Source organism: Crocuta crocuta, unplaced genomic scaffold, assembly GCF_008692635.1.
Source record: "Crocuta crocuta isolate KB4526 unplaced genomic scaffold, BGI_CrCroc_1.0 scaffold367, whole genome shotgun sequence".
NCBI lineage: Eukaryota > Metazoa > Chordata > Mammalia > Carnivora > Hyaenidae > Crocuta > Crocuta crocuta.
Window position 1 is genome coordinate 5902212 of NW_027527936.1, and position 22312 is coordinate 5924523.

Here is a 22312-nt window from a genome sequence, read left to right on the forward strand (position 1 = left end):
CCTAAGCGAAAGTCGGACGCTTAACCGACTAAGCCACCCAGGCGCCCCTATACTTTGATCCTCTAATCCAGTAATTCTACTTCTAGAAAAATTTGTAAAAAAAACAATAATAATAATAATAATGCAAAATATGGACAAAGATTTTATGCATCAGGTTTTCATCACAGAGTTTTTATAATAGCAAAAAAGAAAGAAAAAGGGAAAAGAAGGGCGTCTGGGTGGTTCGGTCAGTTAAACATCTGGCTCTTGATTTTGGCTCAAGTCATGATCTCATGGTTCGAGGTATCGAGCCCCGCATTGGGCTCGGCACTGATGATGAGGAGCCTGCTTGGGATTCTCTCCCCCTCTCTCTCTGTCCCTCCCCACCCCCATAAATAAATATTAAAGTAACTTTTTAAAAAAAGAGGAAAAAGAAGAAGGAAAGAAAATCTCTATGTGTAAGGATTAGGGATTGGTAATATAAAATACAGCAACTCCATATAGTAGAAGACTGTGTAGTAATTAAATTAAATTTAATCAAGAAGTTGAGTAAGAAAGCAAGATACAAAATCGTCTACACAGTGTATTAACCGCATAGAAGAAAGCCACATATACCCAGAAATGAAAAAGAATAAATATATAAAAATGCTAGTAGTGTTTATCTCTACTTGCTGGATGCTTTATATATATTTTTTCCTTCTTACTTGCTTATATTTTCCACAATGAGCAAAAATGCTTTAAACATTGTTTTGAAAGCAACCCCTTCTTAGCTCCTGATAACTTGGCTTCCCACTTACCATGTCAGGCTGTCTCAGTCATTTGGACACCTGGGGACAAACACTTACTGGGTGACAGATGATCAGCAATATTCTTTGTGTCTTATAACTTTCCCCCATCATTCACAAAAAGATCAGTTTTTCCTGTACTTGCCAGTCCTCCCTTAGAATCCATCACTTCATCACATGATGCCTCTTTTTTTTTTTTTTTTAAGTAAAACAAAACCTGGGAATGGAACATAAACTGTGCTGAACCCTGATATGAAAATGAGTAGGCACCGGGCTTCCAACTACCAGTGAAGTGCCAGTGCAGGAGGGCTGCCCAGGCTGATGGATGCCAGAGACAGGTAAACGTGCCCCATTGTAGGCATGAAAAGCCTGCAAGAATTCCAGCCTGCCACTTTTTGGGTTCTGTGGACACATTCTGCCTAGAGGCCCCTCAGATGACAAGGTCTCCTTCTCTGCAGGCAATGGCTAGTTGCCAAAGATTGCTGGCCTGGGAGACAGAAAACAAGATTATGTTTCTATGACAACACAAATGGCACCACCTCCAGGAAGCTTTCTGTGCCTCCTTCCTCGATCCCTACTACCCCTCCAGATTACATTTCTCCCCCAAGGAGCCATGGCTCTGGGTACTTTCCTTGCCCCTCTTAGAGCAAATGTGGTGATGTGGCAGCTGGTGCTGTGAGAAGACATCACACAGACCTTGGTTCACTTCCTGGCTCTGTCACTCAGTTCCTGAACCTCAGTTTCCTTGGCTGTAAAATGGAGACAGTAATCTCAGCAGCACACAGAACCATCACTATCCCAGGACCTGACCCAATCCTCAAGCTCCTGTAACATGATTGTGCCCAAAGAAATTGCCTAGCAGCCCAGGATACCACAACCGAATACTCACTAGGCCCAGCCCAGCGGTGGCAGGCACCCCCCACCCCAACCTCCCCACCCAGATCTCCAGCCAGCCGCAGCCAGGGAACAGACAGCCAGCAGTGGCTAATGATACCTCTCCCATCTTCTGGACAGAGTAATTGCCAGGTGGGATGGCAGGACCCCAGTTATTGAGGGTCTGTCCAGGGGTGTGGCCACAGGCATGTCCAAAACTGAATTCAGCTTCCCTTCAAATGTATTATCCTTCCTGGTCCCTATCTCAGAGGCTAGCATCACCCAGAGGACCCAAGTTGGGGATCAGGTTATGGTCCTCACAACTCCTTCTCACTCATGTCTCTCATTCAATCCATCACCAAGTCCTGTCATTTCTACCTCTCAAATCCATCCGTTTCCTTCCATCCTAGGGCGGCCGCTGCAGTTCATGCCACTACTCACCTCTTCACAGGTCTCCTGGCCTTCATACTGCACCACATCTCCTCCTGCCATGGCTGAAGCTGCCTCAGTAGCTCTCAGAAAACCAGCCGCAGTAAGTTTAAAGCCCCCAACCTTGCCCCAGTTTGGTCCCAGCTTGCCTTTCTAATCTCATCTCCGCTCCCTGCCTCATGTCTGTAGTTTCCCCAAATTCACTCATGTCTGTAGTGTCCTGTTTCTCACTTGCCTGTTTTTGCTCATGTCATTCCCTGTCATTAATGTTCTTCTCTTCCTCTCTTTTCCACTGACTAGCTCCTTTTCCTATTTTAAGACTTAGCTCAGATTTCCATTCTTCCAGAAGGCTTTTTGCTCCTCCGTTCCCCACACACTCCCAGACTAGGTTCAGTGTTCTCATTGTTGCCACTTACTGAGCACTGTTCCATGCACCTTTGATGCCTTAGCTCATCTAATCTTCACGGCAAAACCTGCGCCTAGGTTCTCCTATTATTACTTTACAAGTAAGAGAACTAAGGCTTATAGAAGTTGAAGTAAAATTTCCAAGGCCAAATAAGTGCTTAGTAGTACTGAAACCCAGGTCTATTTACTTTTGTTTTCTTAATTAAAAAAAAAAAAACCTTCATTGCTCTTTTCTGATTATGAAAGTACCACGAAAAAAGTAAGAATCACTCTTCTTTTTGTCAATTTGGTGAATACCCTTGGCCTGGCAGGCAGTTTGCACAGTAAGTGCCAGTTCTTTATGCCTATATATACACGCTGATTTGGATAGCATTTTTCTATAAACTGTTCACACCATTCCTGCAGTTTCCTGAATCTAGAGCTCTTGGGAGTGCACCGAGCACCCCCACTCCCGCTCCCATCCAGACCCTAGTAGTGCCAGGCTCTCGAGAGGTCGTCTGAGGTGTAACTACAGCTTGGTTTCCCAGCGAGATGAGGACAGAGATGGGTCTAATTGGTTCTTAGTGCACAAACCACATCTGCACACAGACCAGAGTCCAGAGACCGGGCGAGGTGGGGAGCGGCGCTCAAGCTTGGGGCGGCCCCTCGCAAGGCCCGGGATTCCCCCTCGCTCCACCCCCACGCTCTCCAGCGCTATAACTCCTAACCACTCTACCAAAAAACCTCAAGCCGCGACCTCGAGACCACGGTCCTGCCCGCCCCTGCCCCGCCAGCCGGACACTCCTACGCCTCGGGTCTTCCGCACCGCGGCTTCCGGCTGCCCACCCAGCGCACCCAAGGCACCCGGCGTGGTTAATTACAGCCCTGCCCCCAGGCGTCCGGCAGCCGCCGCAGCACAACTCCCGGGCTCCCACTGTCACCGCGCCCCCGGGCTGCAGCCGCGGGAGCGGCTAACCGGGAAACTACCGCCCCTATCCCCCACCCAGTTCAAAGCTCTGGCGCCCTTGGGTCAGGGCCGGAGAAGTCACTTCCAGACGAGTGCTGGCGCCGGGTGCGTCGCACTTGACGGAAAGGACGCCTGAGAATAAATCCGGAGCGGATTTGCATCACAGCGGCAGGGGAGGGCTCGCAGCCACCGAAGTTCCAAAGCAGAGGACGTCCCTGTCCTGTCCCGGCCCGGTGGCGGGTTTAGGAGCAGTGGGGGGAGCGGGAGGGAAGCTGCTTAAAGGGAAGAGGTGTGCGCACTGGCCGCGAAACCTGGGACGGGACAGCCAGCTGGTGGGGAGTAATCTCTTTTCTTTAGCGGACTAACCTCAGCCTGGGCCTGAGTCCTCATCGAAGGAAGCGGGACAGAGGTTTTCTGTGCATGTGTGTAACTTGGATGAAAGGAAACAGCCTGGGCCCGGAGGGTGGGAGAGCCTAGCAGTCCCCACCCACACTGCTAAGAATCTCCCAGCCTTGGTCTCCTGAGATCCCCGTACCTCCGCTGGGGCTCTTGTGTCCTGGTGGCCTGAACCTCTGTGACTACTGTGTGCTCACAGAGCAGACAGTCCTCACGTCAGGTCCTAGCCCTGGCTTAGACTATAGGCCATCAGACTTCCACTCCACCCACATGGCCGGTCTTTGCAGGGCAATTCATTCATGTCCTGCATGAGACTGCTGTTTCTCAGCCAGAAAGCCTTTTACCCCTTTGTATCAGCTAAAATGTTGCTCCCAGCCCAGCTCCAAAACCACCTGAAGATATTCACTGAAGCCTGTAAGGGTCAGTGTCCTTGCCTCTCTAAGCCCCCAGTGTACAAAGTCTGGACTTCTCTTTTAGTTCTGACACTTCTCTTGGTGTGTCTATAAAGCCTATGCTCTCTGTTAAGGCTGCAAGTTTTCAAGAAAAAGAATCAAGACTGATTCACATGTGTCCTCAGTGCCAAGGGGAGTGTCTGGGACTTGGTGGGGACAGCATTGGCTGCTGTGTGATCTTTGGCAAGTCCTTCTCCCTTTCTGAACTTCAACCTTCCTCACCCTTACAGTGAAGGATTTGGATGGAATCGTCCCCAGGGGTGCCTCAAGCTCTGACCATGTGAGCCAGTGACTTCCTGGATCACCAAGCCTCCTATGATAACCAACACTGGGAGGGGCAGGGTGCAGGGTTTCGTTTGAAATTCTTCCACTTCCATTAAGTAAGTTAACAGAGGCAACTGTAGGACCCGGGTGTCTCATAGGGTTAAGCATCAGCCCACGGTTCAGGTCATGATCTCACGGGTTCGTGAGTTTGAGGCTCGCCTCAAGTGAGCACGAGCCCAACTTCTCTCTCCCTCCCTCTCTCTCTGCCCCTCGCTCACTTGTGTCCCCTCTCAAAGAAAAAACAAAACAAAAACAAAAAAACAGAGGCAATTGTGCAAGGTTGATGAAGCTTAGGAATCCAAAAGGTTCTGAGAACCTCAAGGAGGTAAGTCTAATGACAACTCACCATGATGCTACCCAGCTGGAAAGTCCCCTGCCCCCAAGGTTCCAGGGGCCTGACAACCAGTTCCAGGAAGGGTGGGGGTTGGAGGGGGGTTGACTAGGCCATCCCAGAAAGTGAAGAAGCCCCCATTCACAGCCCCTCTCCAACAAATACACACTATCTCCAGGAACAGTGACAGCAGCCCCTCAACCCCCTGAAGACCAGCCCAGGACCACACTACTCTCCACTCCAACCCCCCACCCCCACCCCAGTCCAGCTCTCTCCAGTCTGAGTTGAGAACACCGAGAGTCCCCAACAGGAGACTCAGTTCAGATTTTCTCTCAGCACATGCCGTCAGCCCCTATTTGCCTACTTCCCTAAATGGAACTCCTTACCTTTTGGGGTCAGCCATATTGATTACCTTCACTTTACCTGTTGAAGCCACATGGATTAATGCTAATCTGAAACCATAGCCCTCAGATTAAGACAGACTTTGCTGAGATTCCAGTCCTCCCTAGCTAAATGACCTTAGGCATGTCATTTATCCTCCCTGAGCCTCAGTCCCTCCATCTATAAAATGGGAGCAATGATTTATATACACAGGATGGTTGTGAGCATCCTGTAAGATTTATAAAACACCTGTTGTAGGAACTGACACATATAGAATTTCAAATGTGAGCATTATTTGTATTCCCTATTCCCTCCATTCTCCCCTGAAGCTGCCTGAGACTTTCTCTGGAAGCTGAGAATGGAGACATCTGAAATGGAACTGATCTGGACGAAACCAGGACTATGAAATACTAAAACCTGCGTTTAGGACCCAAAAGACCTTCAAAAGAAAGCAAAGGATGTTTGAGGCCTAGAGAAGGGACACAATTTGCCAAAAGCCACAGAGCAGATGGAGGTAGGTAGAATGACAGGCAAACAGGGAGAGGGAGGCAAATGGGGATGTGGACTGAGGTCGGGGCTGAGGTATTGAGCTGAATCCAAAGACAGACAGCCGAGCAAGAGTATCTCCCGCTGACATTGCCCCATTTCCCATGCCCAGAAGGGCTTGGCATTTGCCTCTCTCTGGAACTGCTCCTTCTGGGTTCCTGAGTTTGCAGTAGTTTCCCAGAAATGGTAGGTAAATATCCCCGTCGTTTACTGAGTAACCAACCCCATAATCAGACAAGAGTCCCCATACCAAGTGCTGCCTCAAGTTTGGCTCCCTCTGCAGAGATGCTTCTCCCAGGCACCACCCCTGACAGATGCCTTCCACGAGGTCCCTTACCAAGGCCTTCCTAGGGGCTCTGCACCCCACCACACAGCGTGGTCTTGTTCACAGCTCAGCACCCTCTTTGGACAGTCTGCTCTTCCCAAGAAATTGTGGTATATGGAATATTTTCTATTTGGTACCTTCTTCCCAAAAAAGTCAGACGAGGCTTGCCATTCCATTAGTAACCTTTGAAAATGTCCTGGGGCCTGGTGTTAATCCCAATCATGGAGAAACTAGAGGTATTGTGGCTGGTGTACTTGCCCCTTGATCATTTTTTCTTTAGGCTATGTTTTCTTTGGCTTGTTTTTTTTAGTTCCCCTCTCTCTATCCCTCTCCTGCCACCCACTCCCCTCATCCTCAGGAACCAAGATGTGTCCTCTGGGAAGATGTCTGTCCTCTGTCTGGTTTATTGCAGGCTTCTTAACATATCCTGAGTTCATATGCCCTGAGCTCTCTGCCTCCTTCTTAGTGTTCATGTGTTTCATGTGTGAACTCCTTTGCCCATCCCCAATAGAGGATCCTCCAGTTTATTTACTTTTATCTTTTTTAAGTTTATTTATTTTGAGAGAGAGAGAGAGAGAGAGAACGGCAGAGAGAGAGGGAGAGAGAGGGAATCCCAAGCAAGCTCCGCACCATCAGTGCAGAGCCCGAAATGGGGCTCAAATCCACAAACTGAGAGATCATGACCTGAGCTGAAATCAAGAGTCAGATGCTTAATGGACTGAGCCACCCAGGCACTCAGGGGTCCTCTAGACATCCACCTGAAGGTAAAGACTTCACTAACAAACTTCTCAAGGCTTATAATTCAGGGATATTCTAACCTTGAGATCTGGGAATCAGTGATGGCAGAATTCTATATTTGTGACTCTGTAACTCAGATTTCACCATACTAGAATCTTGTGATGCTAAGATTCCATGACTGTGGACTCTATGCATTTAGAATTTTATGGTATTTGTGTTTCATGAATTTGTCATTGACTTAGTGACAATAACCAGGACTCACTTGTCCTGGGTTTCTGTGTTTGTTTTCCACAGAATGGAAGTCTCAGCTCTGGGCTTTCTTCTCTGAATTCGCTGAAGGCAGGGGAAGGAGATGGTTGGATAGGAAAAGGGTAACATTCCCACTTTCCCTGGGGCTCCAGAGCAGCCCAGCATTTAGTCTACCTCCTCCCCACAAGTCCGTCATTTGGGCTCCAAGGATTTGAGTGTAGCAGGAAAAGCAGGCTCTTTTGCGGCCTTTCCACCCAGCTTCCTTTCCTCCCTGGCCTGCCCCAGGATCCGGGGAAAGAAAGTTAACTGGGAGACTGGCTCGGTCAAATGGGCAGAGGGGGAGGGAGGGTTGAGTACAGGGCAGGGAGCCAATGAAGTAGGTATGGGAGATTCCCTAGGGAGCTCTGTCGCTTTCTCTGAAGGTGAGGAAGGAACAGAGGACGGAAATGGGGGTGTGGGTGAGGGTACTGGTCAGGGTGGGGTGACCGGCATTGCATTGTAGGGCTGGAGCTGGGCTTCCGGCCATTGACCCATTGGTGACAAGGGAACTCCAGCCTGGCGCCCTGGAAGCGGTCTGGTCCAGTCCCTACCCATTGATTTTGTGTTTCTGTGCCTGACTCAGACTCCCAGGAAAATCCAGAGGGCAGAAATTGGGGATGGGGAACCTGATTCTCCAGGGCTCCTTCCTGGGAGAGCCACCTAAGGCCAAGAAAGGGGACAGGACTTTCCAAGGATCACACTAGGGTTTGGGGAAGAACAAGGACTGGAATTCCGAGCTCCAGCTTCCAGCCTAGAGCTGTTCCCCTGACACTCCAAAGGGTCCCAGTATTACAAAATGCTCCCATAACAGGACAGCCTTAGCCAAACTCTGGGATGGAGGATGGGCCCCTGGGCAGCCTCCCCACAGCTGTCTGGACCCCTCCTCCAGCCCCCAGGCGCTTGGCTGAAGCTGACAAACCCGATTTTCCGGTGGCTGCCCAGAAGCTGGCTGGAGCGGGAAGCCTTCTCTGGGCAGGGACCCCTCAGGCCACTGTCCTCTTCCTCCTGCCCTCCTGACCCCACCCCTTGCTCTTACTCGAGCTGTGCCAACACCACTTCCTCCTCTCTCAGCCTGCCCCATCTCCCCTGCCGGGCACCAGGAGGCGTGGTCCAGCACTGCCCTTCTCTGTTTCAATTTTCCCATCTGCAGATGGAGGACTAAGGACTGGCCTGGCTTCCAGGGATCAACCATGGGGAGGCTCCAGAGCAAAGGGGCTGGGAATAGCAGTGGGTCCCCACTTGGGTGGTGGTTGGTGCAATGTTGGGAGCACAGCCCAGAGTGTGAGAAGGAAGCTCTGTTCTGGAGCACGCTTGATGGGGTGGGAGGTGGAAGGTAAAGGAGGGTGCCCCTCTGGCTTCCTCAGGCTATCACACGAGACAGAAGAGACAGAGAACATCATCCCAGGCTGAGTCCCCTTGTTACCAATGTTCAAAGTCCTCGCCACAGTTGGGTGCGGTGCCTGCATGATCTGTTTAATGTCTGTCTCCCACCGAGCTGTAACACCCACCAGGAAGAACTCCTGCCGTCTTGCACACTGCGCTGTCTCCAGAACTTGGCACCCTCCCTGGCACATGGCAGGCACTACTGCCTGAGACAGAGTTTCAGACTGAAAAGCAGAAGCAGAGGCACCCTGGGGGCTGGAGACCAGCCGGGTCTGTTCACCTAACCAGGCTCCTGCTCCAGGCTGCTGCATGGCCCAGGCCTCTTCCTCTGGGACTCTCAGCCTCCAGAGAGCCCTGGCGGGGTCGGAATGAGTGAGCTGCACCCAGTCATCCAGGGGTCACCTACATTGGAGTGGTGGGTGCCCTCTGGCCACAGCTGCCTCTGGGAGCCTGGAGGAGGAGGGGCAGTGGAGGAGCCCGGCATTGCAGAGGGAGCTAAAAATAGCCGGAAGAGATGATGTCATCAGGTTCCCACAGCTCAGCACCCCCCTCACTCACACACATACACACACATCCTCACAGACACAGATACACACAAACACAAGTGTGGGTGTACACACACACACACACACACACACACACACATATGCACGCACACACCCCACACTCTTACAGGGGAGGGAAGCTTCTGGGTTCCAGGGCTGCAGGGGCAGGGAAGTCTGGTGAGTGTGTCTGCACGTGTGCATGTGTCTGTGTGTGCCTGGGTTTGCATGAGTGGGATTGCATGTTTCTATCTATAAGCTTATGTGCTTGTCAGATGCATGCATGTCCGTATGTGTTCATTTGCAGGCATGTGTATGTGCTGTTGCATATGCCATGTGGGGAGGGCCACGGGCATTAGTGTGTGTATCTCTGTTTATAAGTGTGTACTTGCATGCATCTGTGTTTGTTGCATTGTGTGTCTGTGAGTCTACTTATATTTACATGTCTGCATATGTTCGTGGACTGTGGCATGTGTCTTTATATGTGTGGGCGCTTCTGTGGACCTTGGGCTCTAGCCCAGCCACCTTCCTCTCCTCCCCCTCCTCCCCGCCCCCCCACAGCCAGCACTGTCTGGGCATGATGTGTCAGTGAATTCTCTGCTTCTTCCCTCCTCTCAGGGTCCCAGTGTCTGGCAAGCTTTAGAGTGGAAGGACACAGACACAGTTCATTTTTTCCTCACAGGCTTCCTGAACCCCAGGAGGCCAGACCAAAGCTCTCAGACTTCACTCCACCCCCAAGCCTCAGGGAAGGGAGCCCTGGACACACACCCAGACACAGAGTGACACCTTAGAGACAGAGTCCCTCACAATGTTTCCTGCCACTGAGACACAATTCCATGGAGACACACCCCACAGAAATGCAGTTACACCTGATGACACATGGGCACACACTCAGAAACCCAAATGGAAAATCCCCAGGCCAGAGTGCCTAACACCCTCCCCCTTTCTGGACTCAAACTCAGTCTTGCCCCACCCCTAACCACTGCAGCTCCCAGCTGACAGTCCTGGAAAACACTGTCCTCAGGGAACAACTAGGAGGCTGAAGGTGGCCCATCCTCCTCAGAAGCAACCCTCTCCTCCCTCAGGCTGCCCCTCACCCTTTCCCCTGACCTTCATTCCTCTTAGTGAGCTGAAGCCTGTCTCTGGCACACCCGTCCCCTTACCCTCGACACACGGCCAGCCACAGAAGCACGAGATCGGTTACAGAGGCCCCCTCAGCCACATGTCAGCTCAGGCTCCCATTGTGCTGGTTTCACGCACACACACTCAGACAAACACACACCAACAGCTCCTTCTGCACACTGACCATCACAGGCACAGAGCCACAAACATCTCACATTCAAGCACTCATGGAGTTACACTCAAGTAGTGAAATCTCTTTCATCTTATCTCTTTCTGATTTGTGCCTCTACCTCCCTCCTCAAGGATCTGCCTCCCTATAACTTCCAAGATGTCTCTGGAGACGTTTTTCCCTGTACAATGCAGGAAGGCTCCCTACCTCCTGGGGCAGATCAAAAGCTGAGGCCAAAGATGGAGAAATGGTGTGTGTTGCCAACCTTGTCCTGTCCGTCCATTGCCTAACCGTCATCCCTGCTGTTGTCACTGAAGCCTGTCCCTGGGAGCATTCAGCCCCAACCCTGCCCTCATACCCTGCTGCATATTTCTCTGGAAACACCTTGGAATGGAGTAAGGCAGTTGGAGCAGAAATGATTGTATTGATCTGCTGTTAACCACCCAGGGCCCCTAGGAGATGCAGGTCCGGAGCCAGCCAAGCTTCTGGACTAGTTTCTGGACACTTCTAGAAGATCAGAAAGCTGCCAGGTTGACAGAGGTGTCTGAGAACTGAGGAGAAGAAGGAAAGGAAGAATGTGAGGAAGAAAGCAGTTCTGGAAGCTCTGCTCTTAGATTCACAGTCCCCGAAGCCCTCTGGTTGTAGCCAATATGCCCTCCATTAAGGCTCTCAGCATTTAGGATGTCTGCTATCAAGACCCCACCATACTTTTGGGGTGGTATTTCTCACAGAGTGTGCCCCTAGAGTGCCTATGCAGGACTAAAGTGGAGGGAAACCCATGGCCCTATTTTTCCAACCCCCCACCCTGCCTCAGGGCCCTTGGCTAACCTTGTGGTGGAAGGATCCACACACTGGTGGTGGTGACGGTGTGAGTGTTGTTGATACCTGTGGCCATGGTGGCAAAATTGGTGGCTGCAGTGGTGGGAGTTGGGCCTCGGGGTTTCTGCCGATACCTTCTGCGGCTACACTTGAACATCTTGGGAAATCGAGGCCGAGGCCAGCCCATCCCTGGCCTGCGGTAGGGGGAACTTAAGCCCCGGGGCCTAGGGGCACGGACAAGCTGAGAAGGCCCCATAGACACAGGGAGCTTCTGTAGTGTGCCTGAGGGTGCTACTGACCAGGGCAGCTGGGGCCTCTATGACATAGAGTCTGCATAAGGGTGGTGCTCTTTATTACAGGTCCTAGGGACCTGTAATACAGGGGCTGGGGAGCCCCTCCCCGTAGGTCAGGCTCCCTCACAATTCTCTCTGTAGGTCCAGCCCAGGGGCCAGAAAACCTCAGCCTGGCCGCAAGGGAAAAGGAACTCTGAGTAGGGGAAAATTACTCCCTCACTTTCTCATTTATCCACATTAACAATATTAACAATATTTATTAAGCATTTGCTGTGCACCAAACAGTACTGAGTACTTTACAAACACTATCTCTTTAATACCACAACAACCCTACAAAGTTTAGACTCTGGCATTATTCCTACTTCATATACAGTCAATTCTCATTATTCACAGTAGTTAATAAAGTCGCCACCACAAATAGTGCATTAGCAAATTGAGCCAATTCATCTACAGGGTTAGATTCCTACCTGTCTCTAGTCACAATATTTTCATCAACTGATCGATCAGAACATGACCTATTTTATGTGTGTTTCTGTTTAAAGACACCTAATTTAGGGGCCCCTGGGTGGCACAGTCAGTTACGTGTCCTGCCTCTTGAGTTTGACTCAGGTCATGATCTCAGTTTGTGAGTTTGAGCCTCGCATCAGGCTCTGCGTTGATGGTGCAGAGTCTGCTTGGGATTCTGTCTCTCCCTCTCTTTACCCCTCCCCAGCTTGTGTGCATTCTCTCTCTCTCCCTCTCAAAATAAATAAACAAACTTAAAGAAAAATAAAGACACCTAATTTAAAATATATTGTTGAGTCATTAACATTGAACTTATAGCCAATACCACTATAACTTGTACCTGGATGACATTTATAACATATGTCCTCTGTAAGGCACATCACAGGCTTCTTGTGCTTAGGAATACTAGACAACACTTCAGCATTATTTGATAAATGGCAAAATTTCCAACAAAAAGCACAAACATGCAAAAAATGTGACACTGAATAACCCACAAGAAGAACATGTGTTTACATTAGAAGAGGTGAAACAAGAAGGCAGCATATCCTCTTGTTCAACCTCAGCTGAGAATGTGAGAATGAGGCAGCTCAAAATTTGTCAAATGTCCATGAGTGACCGCCAAAGTGACACAAGTATTGGTTTGGGGTTACAAATGAAATTTTGTGAGTAGGCTAATTCCAGATATGGAAGCTATGAATAATGAGACTCGACTATATAAGGAAACTGAGGCTCAGTTGGGCGAGGTCACACAGAGACAGGCAAGGGTTCCTATCCATAACGGCTAAGGCCCAAAGTCCAGACATTTAACTCTTGCTGTTCTGCACTCATTTATTCATCCAATCATTCAGGAAATGTTCGCTAACAACTTCATATGTGCTGGGCTCTGGGGATGTAGATGGAGGTGACATGGCCCCAATTCTTCCTGAGTGGAAGGAGAAAGCCATGTGGATAATCAGTGCAGGTGGAGGAACTGCTAGGTCCCCAGCGGCTCTAAGCTGTGTCAACGCGGGGTTCATTTCCTTTCTTGTAGGAGATAGTATTGTCAATGGCTCTGCCAGGCCTTGCACTGAGTTGCTGTGGGACTGTGGACTTGTCCTTTCTCCCTCCACACTGTCTTTCCCTCCTGTTTCACCTCTGGTCCTCCTTCCCAGCCTCTGCCTTTTCTCTGCTCCTGCAGGAGCCTGCCAGGAGACTTGAGGGTCCTCAGCACCACCCTGTACGGCCTCAAACCCACTCCCCCTCCAGCCTCTTCTCTTGCTATCCTCAGTCTTAGAAAATGGACCTTTCTCCCATCAGCTTCTACCCACTACACCTTATAAACCCACTTGCCCTGGCCATCTTCTTCCTCAAGTCCCAGACCAAGACCTCCTCCCCTGCTCTTTCTGGAAGTCAGCTCTTCCTGCCTTCTCAGACATTCTATCAATATAGACAGTCTGCTTGGTGGTTAAGATACAGACTCTGGCACCAGGCTGGCTAGGGGTGAATCCTGGCTCTTCCACTTAAAAGCTGTGTGATCACAGCAAGTGCCTAACCTTGCTGTGCCTCTGTTTCCCCACGTTTAAAAGGGGATTAAATCTCATAGAGTTGTTGTGAAGAGGGGAAAAAAGACTATATTGTAATGCATTTAAAACATGATCTACACAGATATTACTGTCATTAGCTTCCCTTCCTCCCCCCACTTTCTTCAGCTGCCTCCTCTCATTATTAAAAAAGCAAAACAAATTAATGTCAACTATATTCAAATTTTTAAAAAATTTAAAAAGTCCACTTCATCCATCTCATACCCCGTCTGGTGACGCCTCTCCCCATTCTGACCTTCCCACTCTGTGGTCATTCTCGTTTGTCCCAGAGGGAGGAGAAAATCTTATCTTAAACTCTGACTATTCTGTTGTCACACAGACCAGGACACAGAGGCTTAAAATCGAGTCTAAGAAGGGGCACCTGGGTGGCTCAGTTGGTTAAGTATCTGACTCTTGATTTCGGCTCAGGTCATGATCTTACAGGATTGAGCCCCATGTATGGCTCTGCACTGACAGCATGGAACCTGCATGTGATTCTCTCTTTGCCCCCCTCCCATGCTCTCTCTCTCCCTCTCTCAAAATAAATTTAAAAAATAAAAATAAATGAGTGTAAGAAATGCCCCCGGGGTCACACAGCTAAGAAGCAGCAGAACCAGCACTGGAGTATCTGGTCTGTGAGACTCCAAGGGCAGAACTTCCCCAGCACCTCAGTGTCAGTGGCGTTAGAGAGGAAAGTGGACCGGCAGTGGAAAGAGACAGGCAGAGGTTCAAATTAAGCCCTTGAGGGGTTCTTGGAGAACGGATTACAGACGGAGCCTTCGAATTGGGGTGATGCTTTTGTGGGATCATGGTGCCACCTGCTGGCTGAAAAGAAAGGGGTGCTTAACACAGATTGCTTAGAATACTGGATAGGGGGTGGAGGGGGGAAGCAAGAGAAGGTACGGGAAGGTAGCTGAGTAAGTAGGAAAGAAGAAGGGAGGAGAAAGATGGAGAAATTTGAGATTTTGCAGAGGGAAAAGGACTATGAGTCATTTGCTGCTCAGAGGAGGGGGCAGAAGTGACTAAACCTTGGCTGTTTCCTTGAGTGTGTGTGTGAGAGAGACAGAGACAAAGAAACACAGAGAGGAGGACAGAGAGACTTTATGTAGGCACCTCAGATGTTGCTTTGTTGTTTCTTAGTTGCTGGGGGGGTCTGTCCACACACAGGTCAGAGTATGTGTGCATGTATGTGTGTGTGTGCACACTCATGAGCACTACTAGGTGTTTATGTATGTATCTCTGCATATGTATATAGATGGCAGCTTGGGCAGATGAGTGTGTGCTGTGAGCACTTAGGGTGTATGCGTGTATCAGCAGATGCGGGCTAAGGAGCACATGTGGCCGGTGGTGGTGGAGGGCACACAGAACTTCTGGGAGCCGCTTGTTTATCCTCAGACTTCTCTTCCTTCTTCAGATCAGGAAGAGTGTGCTGCTGTTGGCGGTTGGCGTTGCCAGGCCGACGAGGCCCCGCTGCTCCAGTGGCTGGGGGGACAGATCTCCAGGCAGCAGGGGGCAGCCCGGCAGGAGGCTGACTGACTGCTGGGTGGGGCAGGCGGGCAGGCAAGCAGGGGAGGCCTTTAAAAGTCCTGCCCCGCCCGCAGGTGAGCAGTGGTGTGTGAGAGCCAGCTCCGTCTCACTGCCTGCCCACTCAAGTGCCAATTCCCTGGAGCGGACTGTCTCCTCTGGAGCCTCGGCAGAGTCTTCTTTCAGAACTCACTACCAAGAGCCCAGAACAGGTGATGGCTTGGGATAGGGATTATCCTATATAGTGAAATCAACCTGTAAACAGATGTGGGAAGCTGGGAGGCCAATGGGGAGGATCCTGGAAGAGCCTAGGGCTGGGTTGGGGGAGGGGTCCAGGACATAGAGGTGCCAAGGAAGGGCATGGAGTAACCTATAGCATGCGGGCTGGTTTTGAGGCGCCAGCGGGGAAACCTGGGGTGTTAGTATCTCAATGTGTCAGGTGCTGGTAGAGGGCTGGGGCAGTGCAGAGAGGTAGGGGTGTCAGGATAGGACTTGGGAAAAGTCCTGAGGTGTCAGAGTCTAGATGCTGGGGGATTTAGGTGACTTATGGGTCCTGGATGCTGGAGTCTGGTATGTCAGGGTCCAAATGCAAAGCCAGCCCAGGGGGCAGTGGAGGCAGGTGGCACTAATTCCTAACTCACACTTGTCTGCCTCTCAGGAGCCACCATGCAGTGCTTCAGTTTCATTAAAACCATGATGACCCTCTTCAATTTCCTCATCTTTGTAAGTATGGGGGTTCTGGGCTCTTCAGGGCTCCCTACAGGAGTGGGTCACAACCTAAGCAGAGCCCAAACTGGGAAACAGGGCACTTCTGTGCCCAGACTCTGTTGTGCAAGTTTCCCATTATGATAGGGTGCAAAAGTCTCCCCAAATGCCGAGTCCTGGTCTCAGGAGTAGCCTGGCCACCACACAAGTTGGGGTGCAGAAGCTTAGGAGAAGCTCTTCCCTTTCAGGAAGTTTCAGACCAGATTTAGGGCAGGGCAGGGTAGGCTAACAGGAGCGATTTTCTCCTTTTTCTATGCATTGGGGGCCCAGTAAGAGGAAGAGGTTTGCCCAAGCTTGCCTAGTGATCAAGGAAATTCAGTGGCCTCTGTGGGACGGGCAGCTGAAAGGAGAGATGCCTGAAGATCTCAGAGCAGAAAATCTGCCTCAAACAGCCCTTATTCATTCAACAAACATTTATTGCCTAAGACTATGCTGAGTGCTGGGGTGAAAGGTGAGCAAGCCCTTTCTCTGCCCTTGAAGATCTCAGATCTAGCAAGGCAGATAGGCAAACAGTGGTAACGTGCTATGTCTGACCTTAGCACAGGGGCTATGGGAGCCCATTGGAGGGGCTTGAACCCTGGTCAGAAAAGACTATCTGGAGGAAGTAGCTGAGGCTGGGAATTTACAGTGGGTGAGGAGATTGTAAAGCATGCACAAAGGCCCAGAGGCAATGAAATCAGATACTGTTCAGAAAACCAGGAACAGATTGTATAGGGCATGTTTGAGAAAGCTGAGTAATGAGGCGTGAACCCCGGAGATGGTGGTGGAGATGGGGAGAAATGGACAAAGGCAAAGCGCTCAGATAGTGGCCAAGGGACGGAAGGAGGGGCAAGGCTGAATGAAGTTTTGGAGATAATGCCCATGTCTCTGGTATGAGCAACCTGGGGGATGCCCCACAGGCAGCTGCGTACCCGATGGGGTTCCAGCTCTGGTTGAAGCTGGACATGGATATTTGGAAGTCATGTGGCCACAAATGGTCAGTGAAGCCACTGAGTGGATAAGAGCACTCAGGCAGAGTGACCTCTGGGAAACACACTTCTCTTTCTGGAGAAACGGCCACCAAGAAGCAGACAGAGAAAGAGCAATGGGAGGAAACAAGGAGGGTACGCTCTCAGAGAGGGTAGGAGGGTATAGTACATGAAGTGCCCACCAGATTTAACACAGGATGGCACCACAGACCTTGGAGCCACATTAGAGTGACTTAGAGTCAGTGAAAGCGGGGGTAAGTGAAGACAAGGAAATGTAGATGGAGTTTTGGAGAAATTGGACTGGAGGTGAGTTACCTGACTCCAATATGGTCCATGCCTTGGGCTTCTTTTGGCTTCAGGGCACTAGCTTTTATCCATGTATCTGGAGAAGGCAAAGGGATGCCAGCAATATGGAGAAACTAGGGGCTCTGGCCCGAGGGGGTTAAAGGCAAATCCGGTTTGGTTTCTGGCCTCTGTTGGTCAGGTTTTGCCAGGCTGGGCAGGGAAGGGCAGGTCTCAAACTCCTTGAAATTTGACCCTGTAGGCTGGGAGCCCAGCTCTCTGTCTTTGGGCAAACATGCCTGGGATCCAGGCACAGTCTGCCACCTGGTTCTAGCCTCAGTTTCTATAGCAGGGCACCAAGCTGATATCAGGCTGATTCATCTGCTGGTGCTCTGGCTCAGCAAGGCTTTGCTCTAAGAGCGGTGGCATGTGGACAGTGTACCTCCTATCCAGTCTGGGCCTCTGGATCCCTGAGGCTTGAGGTTGAGCCAGAGAGAGCCTCTAAAAGAAACCCTGGCTGTACTCCCCCTCTGGTGCCTCAGTTTTCCTGTGAGGCAAGGAGAGGTCTAGGTTAGATGAAGGGCGGGCCGTGAGTTTGATCCTGGAGAGGAGCCAAATGGGGCCTCAAGGTAGATGTCCCTTCTCACCAAGTCCCTCTCCAAGGTTGGAAGCAGGTGTAAACCTCAGCCCCGCCTCTGTTGCTATGGTGACTGTTGAGCCTGCTCAATGCTACCACCCCACTGTTTTACCTATCAGAGAACAGGGGCGGTTCACCCCTGCAAGGAAATGGGGTGTGTGGGGGCCCTGCTGGCCTCACCTGCTTGTTTTCACTCCTAGCTCTGTGACTTGACCTTGACAGCAGTGAGGAAAAGTCTTGCCCCTCCCCCACCCTGTAGATATTTCTGGAACCCCTGATCCCATTTATATCTGCATAGGTTCTGGCTATGGGTGGCCCAGCTCCCATCTTTCTGGGTCTGCAGAATATTTTTCCTCCCTACAGGATGAGTTTTTAGACTCCTTAGCCAATAAAGGGAGAAATTTTCTCATTTCCCATCTTCCTGACTCAACTGCGCGGTAAGGAGCTGCTTGCCCACACTGTTTTAAGGTCTGCCTCTCTGTCCCCAGCTGTGTGGTGTCGCCCTGTTGGCAGTGGGCATCTGGGTGTCCGTCGATGGGTCATCCTTCCTGAAGATCTTCGGGCCGCTGTCATCCAGTGCCATGCAGTTTGTCAACGTGGGCTACTTCCTCATCGCAGCTGGTGCTGTGCTCTTTGCTCTTGGTTTCCTGGGCTGCTACGGTGCTCAGACTGAGAACAAGTGTGCCCTCATGATGGTGTGTCAAACCCAGCTCCATAGGCCCAGGGTCCCCTCACCCTTGAGACCAGGCTCTGGGGATCCCCAAACCGTGCTCTGGACTCCAGGAGCTTCAGCAGAGGGGGCTACTGCCTTGTTTTCATGGGTGGTGGGTTACAATAAGTAAGGCAGGAGAGACTGTCTCTCTCTAAAATTCAGACCTCTGTTCCCCATTCAGTTCTTCTTGATCCTCCTCATCATCTTCATCGCTGAGATTGCAGCTGCTGTGGTTGCCTTGGTGTATACCACCATGGTGAGGAGTGGGGATGAGGCAAGAGGGAAGGAGCGGGAAAAGCACTGCAAGTGGGCTGTGGCCTGTGAAGGGCCGCCTTCCCTACCCAGCCCTAAGCACTGGTCTGCCCCACCCAGGCTGAGCACTTCCTGACGTTCCTGATAGTGCCTACCATCAAGAAAGACTATGGTTCCCAGAAAGACTTCACCCAAGTGTGGAACACCACCATGGCAGGGGTAAGGTGTACTGGGGTGGGGAGAGAGGTTGGAGTGAGGAGAAAGAAATGAGGCCGCACTGACCACCCTCGCCTCCTCATCTCCAGCTCAAGTGCTGTGGCTTTAACAACTACACAGATTTTGAGGGCTCTCCCTACTTCATGAAGAACCATACCTTTCCCCCATACTGTTGCGCTGACGATGGCAATGGCACAACCACAGAACCCTGCACCAAGGAGAAGGCTGATGTCAAGATTGTACAGGTGTGGTATAGAAGGTTGGGGGCTGCTTTAATGTCCTCAAAGTGCTGAATGAGAGAGGGGTGCAGCTGCTGACTATAGATCCTCTCTTCCCTCCACCAAGGGCTGCTTCAGTCAGCTTCTGTATGACATCCGAACCAATGCGGTCACTGTGGGTGGTGTGGCAGCCGGAATTGGGGGCTTGGAGGTAAGGGGGTGAGGAGGTTGGGGCAGGATATCCCCACTGGATCAGGGTGCTTGACCCATCTTGGAGGCCTTGCTGAAGGAGACAGACTTCTAACAGAGCTTCATGTAGTATCTGGGAAGCAGGGGACTGAAACGTAAGGACCCTGATCATATCCCTCACTATTCCTTTCCCACCAGCTGGCGGCCATGATCGTGTCCATGTATCTGTACTGCAATTTGCAGTAAGTCTGCTTCTGCCTCCGCCACTGCTGCTGCCATATAAGACCTGGGAAGAGGCATCCTGGCACTGCCAAGTGGCAGTGATTGGGCTGCGGACAGGATCTAACAGTTTCATTTGGGCCAGAGTGGGCCCAGCCTTGCTGCTCTGGACTTGGGGCCAAATAGGGGACCACCCCCTTCAGGCTGTGCCTGAGTTTTCCTTCCATTGGTAGGGTTGGGGCCAGAACTTCTAAGGCAGCCAGTTTTCCTGCCCATACTTCTAGTCTGTCCCTTAAGCCCCTGACACCCTCGCAGGTGAAGGGGGGGCTCTCGGTGATCCCAGCAGACCCTTGAGGGATGAGAGAAAGGCACCCTAAAGCATGGGCATATATGCAAAATCAGCAGTCAGCAGGCGGATGTGTAGAAGGCTCTTCAGAACTCAGAACCCAATTAAAATGTCTCTGTTTGGAACTCTTTTCGTGTATCCTTGGAGAGGCAGGGCCATCTTGCCTCACCTGGCCTCAAATTCCTACAGGGCTGGCGACTCAGAAGTCCCCTGGAAAGGTCACAAGGGTGAAGGTAGATGCCTATTTTCCCCCTTCATTTGGATTCCAGGCCTGGGAGGGAGCCTAACAGGGATGACCAAGAAGGCACTCAGGGAGGAGTTGGGGGCTGGGCCAGTCTGCCTTCCTATAAAGTGGGAGGACTTTGGCCTGAAACTATCCCCTCCTGGGTGGGGGCAGTGGACTGGAAAGCTATGAAAATAACAAGCCTGTGCCCAAGTGGGGGTGGAGAGACCAGAAACACTGCCAAAGCAATGAGAATGTCACTTCTTAGGCTCTGGAAGTCCTCCAGAAGCCCCCATCAGAGGACCCAAGCTGCCTACCCTTCTCACTCGGGCAAAGCCCATACCTGTCCCTGCCTTAGGGATTTTAGAAAAAAACTTGTTAATCTTGGTCTTGGTTTGCCTCTGGGACTCTACAGATCTGATCTTTTAACCACCCCCAAGCTCTAGAAACTGTGCCTAGAAAGGCCAAGTGACTTGTTCCACTTCCACAACCTTCCCTGAAGGGCTGAACCTTGATGTGGGCCCAGACTGTCTGACTCCAGAGTCTGGTGGGGTCCTGGCTGACGTAGAGTCCGATTTACTTGAAGGCCTGAATATCCCATAAATCTGATTGTTGCTGAACCAGGATGGACAACACTGAGGAGGGAGGCTACGGCCAGCAAAACCCAGCCGAGCAAACCAGTCCTCCTTACTTCCCACTGACCCCTGACGCCTCCTCCCCAGTTTTCCTAGGGCAGTCCAGAACTCTTACCCCTTGCTGAGCCCGCAAAGGAACAGCAACCTGGCCAGAGCCACACAGTGCCTGAGAGCTGGTCTGAGGCCCAGATCAGGAGTCTGCTGGGGGCTGGGCAGGGAGAGCAACTGGTCCCTCTCCCTGCCCTCACTGCCTTACCGTCTCTCACACACCACCCTCCCCCAGGTGCCTACATGGAAGCTGCCGGGGATTCGTTTGCCCAGGGAGGGCCTCCACCTCAAAAGCTAACTGCTCCTGAGCTTGGCTCAGGTGCTGGGGCACCTAAAGCACTATCTCTAGCTCCAGCAAACACTGAAGGCGTCAGGGTGGCGAGAAATGTCCGCACCTGAGCCATGGTGGAGGGAGGGGTAGATGGTAAAAGGACGGGAGTTCTAGTCAGTTCCTGCCTCCCTGGCCAAGACTCTACATAAGGAGCTCACCAGGCTACCTCGAAAGGACTCTGCAGGCTGACCCCTTCTCAAGATGTGTGGTCTATACTGGATCCCTTAAATGTCCTGCCCTCTACCTTAGGCTTTCTTATCCACTCCTTCTAGACAGTCCCATCCATTTCCTGGTGCTTTTATGACTAAGTTAGTACTTCCTAACTTCTTTGGATCACTGGCTAGGTGACAATCTGATGTAAATGATGGCTTTTCAGGGTAACTGGGTGGACACAGTTGGTTGAGCATCCGACTTTGGCTCAGGTCATGATCTCAGTTTGTGAATTTGAGCCCCATATCGGGTTTGCTGCTGTCAGCACAGAGCCGCTTCGGTTCCTTTATCGCCCTCTCTCTACCTCTCCCCCACTCATGCTCTCTCAAAGATAAACATTAAAAAATAAAGAAGAAATTGATGGCTCTTCTCCAGAAGAATGTCTAGATATGGAAATCTGCATACAAAGTACCAAAGGGGGCACCTGGGTGGCTCAGTTGGTTAAGTGTCTGACTTCGGCTCAGGTCATGATCTCGCAGTACATGAGTCTGAGCCCTACATCGGGCTCTCTGCCATCAAAGCAGGGCCTGATTATGATCCTCTGTCTCCCTCTCTCTCTGCTCCTCTCCCTCCCACTCACTTGCTCTCTCTCTCTCAAAAATAAATAAACATTAAGGGACACCAGGGTGGTTCAGTCAGTTAAATGTCCAACTTCAGCTCAGGTCACGTTCATGGGTTCAAGCCGCACGTCGGGCTCTGTGCTGACAGCTCAGTGCCTGGATCCTACTTCAGATTCTATGTCTCCCTCTCTCTCCCCGCCTTCCCCTGCTCATGTGCCCTCTCTCTCAAAAATAAATAAAACATAAAAAAATTAAAATAATAAACATTTTTAAAAAGTACCCTAAGGACCACAGATCCTTGTTCCTAGAACTCCATCTGCAACCCAGTCCTAGCCTCCTGAATGATGCCACCCCAGTTGTTTCACTCACTTCCTTTCCAACCCTTCTA

At 51.0% G+C, this 22312-nt stretch overlaps 3 protein-coding genes across 3 annotated transcripts in view; 1 reads left to right on the forward strand and 2 right to left on the reverse strand.

Annotated features, from left to right (window-relative positions):
• PIK3R3 (phosphoinositide-3-kinase regulatory subunit 3) overlaps positions 1 to 3911 on the reverse strand; it is a 156482-nt gene extending 152571 nt beyond the window's left edge. The window contains exon 1 of the mRNA XM_077752135.1: positions 3784 to 3911. The gene's annotated coding sequence lies outside the window, so the exon portion shown is untranslated. The remainder of the gene's footprint in view (positions 1 to 3783) is intronic.
• A 6907-nt stretch (positions 3912 to 10818) lies between these two features.
• P3R3URF (PIK3R3 upstream open reading frame) lies at positions 10819 to 11539 on the reverse strand. The gene is made up of 2 exons (XM_077752138.1): positions 11243 to 11539; positions 10819 to 10965 (listed from the first exon to the last, which is right to left on the reverse strand). The coding sequence occupies exons 1-2, from the start codon at positions 11487 to 11489 to the stop codon at positions 10922 to 10924; spliced, it is 291 nt and encodes a 96-aa protein (XP_077608264.1). The 5' UTR covers positions 11490 to 11539; the 3' UTR covers positions 10819 to 10921.
• A 3679-nt stretch (positions 11540 to 15218) lies between these two features.
• On the forward strand, positions 15219 to 20009 carry TSPAN1 (tetraspanin 1). Its single transcript, XM_077752207.1, has 8 exons — positions 15219 to 15325; positions 15772 to 15836; positions 18254 to 18460; positions 18659 to 18733; positions 18850 to 18948; positions 19035 to 19190; positions 19291 to 19374; positions 19551 to 20009. Exons 2-8 carry the CDS (start codon positions 15780 to 15782, stop codon positions 19596 to 19598), a joined length of 726 nt encoding a protein of 241 aa, XP_077608333.1. The 5' UTR covers positions 15219 to 15325; positions 15772 to 15779; the 3' UTR covers positions 19599 to 20009.
• The last annotated feature ends 2303 nt before the right edge of the window (positions 20010 to 22312 follow it).